Source organism: Platalea leucorodia (assembly GCF_965183815.1).
Source record: "Platalea leucorodia genome assembly, chromosome: 1".
NCBI classification, from domain to species: domain Eukaryota; kingdom Metazoa; phylum Chordata; class Aves; order Pelecaniformes; family Threskiornithidae; genus Platalea; species Platalea leucorodia.
In genome coordinates this window covers 141,528,264-141,538,776 of record NC_138823.1, presented here as the reverse complement: position 1 = coordinate 141,538,776, position 10,513 = coordinate 141,528,264, and the positions used below count along the sequence as shown (strand labels likewise).

Sequence of the window (10,513 nt, the reverse complement as noted above, 5' to 3'; positions counted from 1 at the left end):
TTTTTCGAACAATGATAATGTGAAAAAGCATTCCCAGCCCTGTAAATTGGTGACACAATTGAGCTGAATATAATATATTGAAAATACTTTTCTTAAGATACTAGTTTTATAACTCAGTTGTCAGTGAAATTGCACAATTTGACGGTAGCTGTGTCCTGTGGACTCAGGAAGCCTGTGCCTTTGTTCTTTTACAAACACTCCGTAAGAACTTCACATTTTTCAAGTGAGGTTTGAGCCAGGGTTTTTTTCTAGAGGGGAGGAACTTGAAGTATCTATGTCTTATTTTTTTATGATAGTTAGGTTTGTTCTATTACTGCCTGCACGTTTTGCATGGGTTTAAAGAATGAGAGTTGTTCCGTGCAACGCCATTTGCCAAAATGCAAACCTACAAACCTAACCACGCTTTAGACGCTACTTACTGCAGGTAATAAAGGGCAAAAATTTATGAGAATCATAGGAGAGTGCAGACAGGTCTGTATATTCTGTGAATTACTGAAAACAACAAAGTCATCATTTACACTTCATTAATACTATCTTGATAATACATTTCATCTCTTACTACGTTTCATTCCCTTTGTATTTGGTATTTTATTGTGACAATGCCCTGTTCTGAGTGGTATTGAATTAAAAGCTTGAAAATGCTTTCACTTTGCTTGTTCAGCTCTCTTATCATTTCTAAAATATCAAGCCTGAACAGGTCTATAAAAATGAATTTGTTTTCTCCATCCTCTGCTGTGGCCAAATGGCAGCCTCCGAATCAGGCAGCGTGTTCAGCAAGAGCTGCAGTGGAAACCTCCACAACCACACTGGCAGGGGATTAGGCCAGCGCTGCTCTTCAGCCTTTCATAGCATCTTGCTGCAAGCACTCCTTTGCTCAGGCTTCTCTGGCCGATCTGACATGATTATTTGAAGGAGATGAAAAAAATGAAGGGGTGGAGGGGGAACCCATTTCTTGCAGGTTGTTCTCTAATTAAGGAGCTTTTGCTCTTGCAATTGGAGCCATCAGGAAGGTTCCCACCGGTTCTAGGGTGTCAAGACCAGGAACTCCAAGGGGGTTTCATTGACACAGTCTCAGGTTTAGCTGCCAAATCGTGTGTGTGCTGAGCTTTCAACATAATCTCTCTGCTTCTGGAAATAATTTTTTTTAAAGAAATCTCTTTGGTTTCGAGTAGCCATATCTGTTTGCAAATCTTGGTGCTGCCCTTGCCTGAACTTTTACATGCTGTTACATGTTCTGTATTTTGTTTCTATAATGCTTTTCTTTCCCATTTCTTTGTTGCTCCCTCACTCAGAGCCTGGATATGATTGATGATGAGGTGAGATACTAGTGTGTTGTTGTGGTGAGTCGTGTGACCATCGCGTGGCAACGTATCGTCTCATTTGCAGATTCACATTTCTTGTTTTACGGTGTTGTATGGCAAACCCCCTTGTTCGAGCAGAACACGCAGATGTCACTGGCACCTCTCTCCTTGTCTTGAGTTACCCTCTCCTTTCTGCTAAGATTTTTCAAGGCCATAGCAAATTGCAGTTTTTGCAGTATGCTGGAAGGGGGAGGAGGGTCGGTGTCAGAGCAAATCCACCAGGCCAAGCATCAGCTGCACGGAGCTCCTGCTGGTGATAGGAGAAGGAAAAGATAGTGCTTAAACCATCTTTTCCCCAGCCTTGAGAACTGGACAGCCAGAAGCTGAGAGAGCTCCTAGCATCATCTAACTCAGTGTAAAAGCTGCTCTAACAGCAGACAGCTGCTGCAGCCTGTAGCAGCTGCGTTGCTGACCACGGCTGGGACAGAGTAGCTTTTGTTTCAGGCCCTATTGGCATATCCCTGGGCGGAATAAAGTGGCAGGGCAGGGACACGGGGCTGCTGCAGCAGCTGATGCCCCACCTGCCCCTCCTGGTGCTGTGTTTGTGCTCTCCTCCGCAGCAGCGTAACGTGATGAGAGCAGGGCCAGGGCTGGGGGATCGCTGTGTGTTCCTTACCGCTCCTCTGTGTCATCTCATAGTCTTCCATAGATAGTATCAGTCTCACTGGCTGTTTGATGTCATCACTTGAACTTTAGAGTGGTTTTCTGAGGGTTTTTTCCCCCTGAATTTCTTGTTTTATATCTTAAACACATCATAAAGATCTGTGAATGAGCCCGGGAAGTGGAATGCAGAGTTCATTGCATCTTTTAGAAATGTTCTAATTTGAAGGACAAAAATCTTGTGAGGGAATGGGAGCATACCTGTTTTGAATTGTGCCACCTGGCCATTTCAGTCCCTGTTTGGGTTAAAAGGAATGCCAGTTCCTTCTTCTATTTATAGATAGAAGACTTTTTGGGTACCTTGTACCAATTCTTAGATATCTGGTTAGATACAGATGTAATATAGCAGTGTGAAATTGTTATTATTGTAGCGTAAAGATAGTACAGATACCTCTGCTCTGATGCTGGCAGTTTGTACAGAAAAATGCTGTTACTCGTCCGTGTTACCCTTTTAATAATAACGCAGCATGGTTTTGTCACAGATCCTTGACGACGGACAGTCTCCTAAGCACAGTCAGTGCCAGAGTCGTGCTGTTCAGGAGTGGAGCGTGCAGCAGGTTTCCCACTGGTTAATGAGCCTGAACCTTGAACAGTATGTTTCCGAATTCAGTGCCCAAAACATTAACGGGGAGCATCTCCTTCAGCTGGATGGGAGTAAGCTTAAGGTAATTGACTGACTGGACTTCAAGACTAACTGTGGTATTTGTTGTCACTTTAGGTAATCTTAAAGGAAGTAAGAATTCGGCCAGAAAGCAGTGAATCCCTGTGTGTGGAGCAGTGATAGACTAGAGTAATAAACACAGAGTATAAAGCTACAGCAACACTTTAAGAAATTCCCATATGCACTTGGATTCAGAAGCTTCAGAAACAGAGGGCATTTGCTTTGTGAAAACTCTGGGTGTATATAATGTACCCATATTTGCATGCGTAAATCATATAGCAGCATGTATAAGTGGTATTTGCATGCACGTATTTCTCATGCAGCTGTGTTTTGCGAAAGGGTGATTCAGAGAAGACAGTAAATAGACATACATCAGAAGTAGCAACTGAAAAATGGATTAGTGCGGTACTGGAGGCATAAGCTGATACTGGTTGTACTATGTTAGAACTAAATACACTTTTGATGTGTAAAGTATGCATTGTTTCTTGTAGTGAGAATATGAGCCTACTTTTGTCAAAAACAATTACAGGAACAAGTTGTGGGAAGCTCAGCAGATCTGAAAGTCCAAGTTTGGTGTTTCCTTTCTGAATATTTTTGCTGGTGTTTCACTAACTCTAGGGGTTTTAGAAGAGAGCAAGTGAACTTTTGACTAAGGCATAGCAGTGAGAATTGGGCAGTCTTGTTCTACGTAGACTTAGATGAATTCAGGCAAATAGTTTAATCTTTATTTGCCTCATTTGATGAATGAAATCAACATTGGTGGTAGGAATGAGATCTAATTCTTTAATATTCTAGAAGTGGAAGGCATGCAAAGTAGTATAGAAGTCTATTACTTACACATCAGTAATGTATCTGAGTCTGTCTCAAATTTGCTTAGTTGTTGTAGTCTTCTACCTAAGAAGAACTATTACTAGAATGTGAAAAAAAAATCGTGATAGATTAAACCGTATGAAATTATTTTCTTTTTTAATTTTGTTTTCCCCACCTCAGGCTCTTGGTATGACATCTTCCCAGGACAGAGCAATCATTAAAAAAAAGCTAAAGGAAATGAAAGCATCCTTGGAGAAAGCTCGCAAAGCTCAAGAGAAAATGGAAAAGCAAAGGGAAAAGCTTCGGAAGAAGGAACAAGAGCAACTGCAGAGGAAATCGAAGAAAACAGACAAGTCTTCATCAGATGCAATAGAGGGCACTAATGAGCAGTGATAAGCAGAAGTGCTGCTGTGTTAGGAAAGTGGAGGCACTTCAAGGGAAGGGAAACTCATATCCACTCTGGTGCCCCTTCAGCTTTCTTGCATTCATTACACGAGAGTGTGTACAGAGGAATGGGGCTATACATAGAATGACTAGGGAAATTTATATTGTGTAGTTTTATTTTACTGCATATCCAGATCACGCTCGTTGCTGTTGCCATGTGAAACAACCCCAGCCCCTCCGTTTGTTTTGTTGTTGTTGACAGCTAACAAATTTCATATTTGTGTGGCGGTGTTTCCTTCCAAACTACTCTTCTCTATTGAGCTCTGTGTGTTTGGTCACTTCAGTAACCAGCATGATGCCGAGGAGCATGGTCCACTGCTTCACCTCTTCTGAATAGGATGGCCAGTCAAAACGATTGGTGAACATTTCTTCAGCTGGGTAAAAGGAGTTGCGCTCTGTCTACTAAGAGTCGACTTAACTTTCTAACTGGAAGTTCAGCTTCTTTACAATGTTTGGATACTCAGTTCCGTCTACTGGAGTAAATTGCATCTTGCATAAGTACCTTGAAGCGGCACTGCTCCGGAAACACAGCTGTTCAGTGACTTCTTCTTATACACTGGAGATAAAGACAGGAGAGTCGATATTCCCCCTGGGTAAAAGACAGGAGGTGAAACTCTTTCTGTTAACTGTACAATAGTTAATCCAGGAAGGAGGCAAAGCCTTAAATGATTATGTGGGTTTACACAGAAATCTGAGGATAACATTTATCCTTCAGATGTCTGAGCAAGGATGAATTTCTAACGCGAGCACAGCATATAGATCTGTATAAATTTCATTGTGCTCCCAGTGTGTAGGCAACTTTCTTATAGCACACTCCACTTTCTTTTTCATGTGTTTTGAAAGGAGACTGGGCTTATTTTGTTTCGGGGTTTTTTTTTTTTTCAAGAAAAACACCACATCTTCAGATTCATTCTCCAATAAGCATTGGAAGAATAAGCTTTGTGCTGTGCTGTTATGAAGCTGTTGTTGGAAAGGATTATCAAACTTGAGTCTGCTGAAGATTTTCAGTTTTTACAGAAGTGCACTTTAAGAAGAGGAAGACGAGGGATTTTGGTTAAAATTAAATTCAGTACATTGCTGTTAAGATCAATGCTGCCATGGAGGTGACAGTTACTAAATCCAAAGCTGCCATATATTAACTGTTTTGATTGATGTGTTTAAAGAATATCCCCACCAAAACCTGAACTTTTGGGCATAGGCTGTAGAATGTTTTGATGGCTTAGCAGTGGTTGTATTACATCCTTCAGAGATTTCTGTTTTCCTGGTATATGAGGCCATCGGCAAAGCCTGCTGTGCAGTTTTGACTATGACGGAAGCAGTGTATAGCTTGCACTGCATGATGTTACTGCCTCTTAAGAGCGGTATTAAAATATTCAGTATTTCTTCAAAAGAATGGACAGACAACAGGCAAATATCCACAATGAGAAGCTAGAGGTATTAGCTTACTGCTTTATAGTCAAAGCTACGTAGCAGCATTTATAGTTGAGAAACATCACTTCCCTTTCGTGCACCCTGGGAGCTGCAGTCTTCATCTAGTCATGCCAGCCCATAAATTGTTTAAGATGTTGATGCAAAGATAGAATCTTGAACTTCAAAATTTGCCAGCCTAGAAAATGCAAATATTGAATTCTTTTGAAGAAAATGTTTGTTTTAGTTTGGCTTGGCTTCTCTTCTGCTCTGTGCTTTATGGCATTCAGATCTGTGTCTGTAAAGTTCTCTGAAGCTCAGATTGGAAACAGTTGGGGTGCGATGTTTATAGTTAAATTTCTTTTGATCCTAATAATTTCTTTGACATGCAAAATGGTCTGTAAACTGAAAGAACCTGATTCACTCAAAATTAATACACAACAGATCGACTTAGTATTAGCTTTATTTTTCCTTCCAAATCAAATTTCTACAAGTTTCTGATGTATATTTGATTCAGATCTAAAAATGAAATTGCCATAAAAGATACTTCCTGATATTTCTAAAAGCTTGTGATATTTTTCTTGAGATAGACCACTGGCAAAAAATACACCTGCTAAGAAGAATTCCACATTGCAGTGAATCTTTCTGCGCTCTTTGTAGGAGAAAAATGATACAAATGTTTAACTGCCTCATAAAACTAGCATTCTGTTATCTTAGGAGGTTATCAATTTATATTTGAGTAAGAGGAATTATCTGGAAGAAACTGGAAATTTAATATTTTAAATACAATGTTAATAAATGCATTCGATGATGATTTACTTTTTAAATTATGTTTACATTGTAGTAATGTTCAAGTGGTTGTATATAGTAATCTAAGGTGGTGTCCCTGTTTTATTTTCTTTGTTTTCTTAGAAACCTGAGCAGACTGCTTGGCATTATACATTGAGTTTTCATTCTTGCTGCTTAGAACAGTGCCTAGTTAATCTCTTCATAAATCAGATTCTTATTCTGCAGAATAACTAATTCGACTTAAGTCCTTCAAGTATTTAGGGGGGGGCTTATCGCTTTGTGGTAATGTTATTTTGTTATTCTTGGACTAAAAAAAACCAACAAAAACTTAACTTAAAAAAAAATGGTAGCCAAAATTTTAAATAAAACCATAAAATGCATTTTGATCAACACATGAAAACTAAGCAAACTGAACAACGTCAAGAGTTTTGCTCTTCTTTCTGTGATAAAAGAGATTTATGTGGTTCCTTTTATTAAGTATGGTAACTCATTGTTGGGACGTGCAGAAATGCCACTGGCTAACAGATGTCACGCACAGTTTGAAACTTTTGTAACTGTTCTATAGGGCCTTTAAAGTTGTGTTGCATTTTTTCCCCTTGTATTGTGTAATGACATAGATGAAACAAAAGATATGGATGTCTCATCATTCTTAACTTAGCCTTCCTGTAAACCGATGCTAAGTCAGACTAATGTGGGGTTATGATGTAATAAGAAGAAACAAATATTCCATGCTAAATGACTGGAAAGGCTTTCTCTTTTGGCTCACCTGCAAATGTTGCCTACTTTTGCATATTTATTTGTGGAGCTAAAGCAATTTTGAGTATCCTGACTTGCCTGGCCACCTTTAAACTGCTGTGCAAGCAGTGAGGTGTTTCCACATCTCTAGCTGTGCGTCGGTGTCATCTTTACACCTAGGTGACCACGGCAGGCTGGTGAAGTTAACTTCTCCCTGGTTATGATGGTGGGCCAGTTCTGTAAACTCTAGTTCTGCTCGTTGCTGCAGTATTGCCAGGTTGTGAATATATCGAGCCTCTGAAAGGGTGAAGAAGGGAGAGTTAGCAAAAAATGGAACTCTGAAAAATAGAAAACAAAAGATACAACACTGCAGGTTACTTTAGTCCTAAAAAACCTAGTGTTTATACTGAGATGGTGGAGAGAGTGGTGGCTCCTTGCTCTGTCGAAATCAGCCAAACATACTGACATTACTCACTTCCAGCTCATATTTTCCCCTGTGGTGAGGTGCTGCACCCATGCGACTTAGTGTTAAAACTCCCAATTTGGTTTCAATCTGCCCGGGCAGATCAGGACCGGGGCGAGAGGAAGGAGCCGAACCTGTTCATTGCAATGCCCGGAGTATTGCCCACTGCTGTTCGCATTTCACCCACCGCTCTGAGCAGGTCTGGGGGGGGTCACTGTAAGTGGAGCCTGCTCTAGATCATAGGTTAGAATTGCACAGTGGAACAGAAGCCAGTAATAAAAAGCTGAACAGAGTTAGGTGATGTTTGTTATCTCAGTGTATACAAATGCTTTTGCATTTTTTTAACTTTTAAAAATTTTTTTGCGAAGGCATCTGTTGTGCCATGACTCTAGCCTGCTGCAGGAATACCACCAGAATCAAGATTTTACTAGAATTATGGAGCGGCTTTTCCTCTGAAGCTTGCCAGTCGTCAGCTCTCATTGACATTCAGAGGTGCTTGACACTGAGCATCAAGGTTCCTCATACTTCATTGCTTCCATCCAAGCCTCCTGTTCTCCTGAGCTGCTCCACCTTCACCTCCTGGCTCACGTGCTGGCAAGTAAGAGGTGGGCAATGTGTGATTTTTGAAAATGTATTGCGTTCCACTTTTAAGTCAGAGAAAGAAATGCTGCTCTTGTTAATAGTGCAGAATCCAGTTCTACAGTAGGAAGGAAGAGGATCATCATTTAGTTGGGTACGGCCAAGACGTACCGTTCCAGGTACCAAAACAACACTGAAAATCAAAAGGAAAGGTTTGCACAGATTGAGCTGTAGTTCTTTACAGCATCTGCGCTGCAGTCTGCTGTTTCTCGGTGGTGAAATTTAGAGGCACTTTGCAAAAATTAAGTCTTGTGTTGATTTCTTATCCATTTGTTTACAGAGAGAAAATGTTGTCAAGACAAAAATAAAACCTGATCTTGCTCATTTTAGGTGTGGCCTTGTCCCCTGCACTATCATCAAACTGAGAGATAGAGGGGATGGACCCTCTGAATAGCACTTCCCTCATTCTGTGTTCTCCCTCACTTGAAAACCTCGGGAAACCTATGTTGTGGTCCAAAACACTGAAAACACAGACATTTGAAAACAGCAGCACATATTTAATTAAGCTTTAGGTCTTTAATAGTCGAAATGGGCAGAGGGCACAGAGCAGTTAGATGGTTTTGGTTTAGTTCTGTTAAATTAGTGATTGAAAATAATGAAACCAGTTAGTCTTTCTAGAAACGTTGAAGTGATTTGTGGCTTGATTCCCTCTTTAAATAAATATGTATGGCCTTGTGTGTGTACATGCCTACGTGCAGGCATGGATATTCATACAGATGGCCGCTGCACCGGTAGCAGCGGGCACGCAGGCAGCTGGGCGTCGCAGGGCTGCAGGCAGACAGCCTGCGCGGGGGGCGGGGGGCCCCGCCACCGCCCACAAGCTCGGAGCAGCAAAGCCCTACCCCTCGGTCTCACCAGCGTGCCACCCCCGTCTGTGCTGCTGGTAGCTTTGCTCACTCTTTTCTAGCAGGGTTTTACGTATTTTGCAGATCAGAAGGTTTTAAAGTTTTGCTAAAACCATCTACGGAATGGTCCTCTGCAGGTCCTTCTGCGTGTTGTCCTCGGGTTCATTTTTTGGCGTGGGAGGTTGGCAGGATTGATTTATTGGAGTGTCAGTATTCTAGGAAGGAAACCCTTTTTTATATTTTTAACCCTAACTTCGATTTCTCTTGGAGCGCTTTCAGCGGCTCATTTTTGAGCAGGATTCTGGGCGACGTCCGAGGTGACTTACCCGCTCGCCACAGCAGAGTGTGGGTCATCTGCAGATTGCACAGCCCTTCTGTTAACCTCCCGTATGGATTTTACTGTACTTTCTCCACCTGTAAAACTGATTTTTCAAAGGTCTGACACGTTCATCATGACATTGAGCCCTCCAATCCCTCATTATAAAATGAGCTTTCTGTTACTAACCGGCAGTACTAACTGGTACTTTTGCTGTCGACATCAAGTAATGATTTAAAAAATGCGCGTCTTACTGGCAGGTTTGGCGGTAGTGCCTTCAGCTGCCTGTTTCTTTGGGAAGTTTGGGCTGTGCTAAGACAGAGCCGTAGGGTTTGCGAAACCTGGTCTGCTGAGTTAGGCGGGTTTCTTCTTCCAGAGCAGGGAGAGCTGAGGAGGGCTCGCAGCTCACGAGATGGGGTCCAACCTGCATAACCCGGGAGCCCGAGCCTCCCGCCGGGTTTCCAGTGGGAGCTTCGTCCCTGACACCGGTGGGAGCGGGTTCGGGCCCCGGTGCAGAAGCATCTGAAGGAAAGGGGGATCCCGGGGCACCAGACGTAAGGAATAACCAGCCCATTTGGAAGCGGGGAGTGCACAGTGAACCTCTTCTGACTCTGTACTTTCCCATCCACATTTACTGTCTGAACAACTGCTTTTGTATTTTCCAGTCATGTTGCAATGGTAACTCACTGGTCACGGACAAGTGTTAGACGTATTGCTAGAAGACCAGGCAGCTAAAAGACTAAAATGCACTGTGCTCACTGTAAAAATTGGCTTCTTACATTGTTTCTTTTTATATGGTTGAAGAGGTGGTTGCGCTTCAGATTTTTTCCTTTTTCTTTTTTTAAAGAGGTCAAATGTATATGAAGTGCATGTTATCCTGAACTTTTTGTTTGTACATCTTGGTGTCTGATCATCTGCATGAAAGACACAGTAGTGCCACGTCTGAGCTTGTTCTCTTGTGCTTGGTTGATATGAACTTCTCTAGATTGTTGAGTTTTCCCCAAAATAACTTTGGTTAATATTTAGTTATCGGGAGACATCAAAACAAAACATCATGGTGGCCCTTTGTTTTCTTACAGTTTAAATACAAACAACAAAGCCTTGTGGTTTAAAGTTAATTTGTTAGTGTAAATAAATTTCTTGCCAATGAGTATTATTGTTGTTAGACAACGAATGCAATAAAATGAGAAATCCTGAATCTTTATTAGAATTTGTATCGAGTCGTCCCTTTCCTGCCCGTTTGTTGGTCATTCCGGAAGAAATAATAAATGGTGAGCACATGTTGCTGCGTGGGCCAGCCTGGGGGCAGGGGGGGACACGGACCTTGCCCTGCTGGTTCTTTCCTTCCTTCTGCTCAGTGCCGGAGATTACTTTAATCCCAGC

General features: G+C 41.7%; 1 protein-coding gene across 1 annotated transcript in view; it reads left to right on the top strand.

The window, feature by feature from the left end:
• The window catches only part of PPP1R9A (protein phosphatase 1 regulatory subunit 9A), a 148,044-nt gene extending 137,724 nt beyond the window's left edge, over positions 1–10,320 (top strand). Inside the window, exons 16-17 of the mRNA XM_082320635.1 lie at positions 2,488–2,686; positions 3,673–10,320. Coding sequence (XP_082176761.1) covers positions 2,488–2,686; positions 3,673–3,885 — 412 coding nt within the window. The 3' untranslated portion in view covers positions 3,886–10,320. The remainder of the gene's footprint in view (positions 1–2,487; positions 2,687–3,672) is intronic.
• Positions 10,321–10,513: the final 193 nt, after the last annotated feature.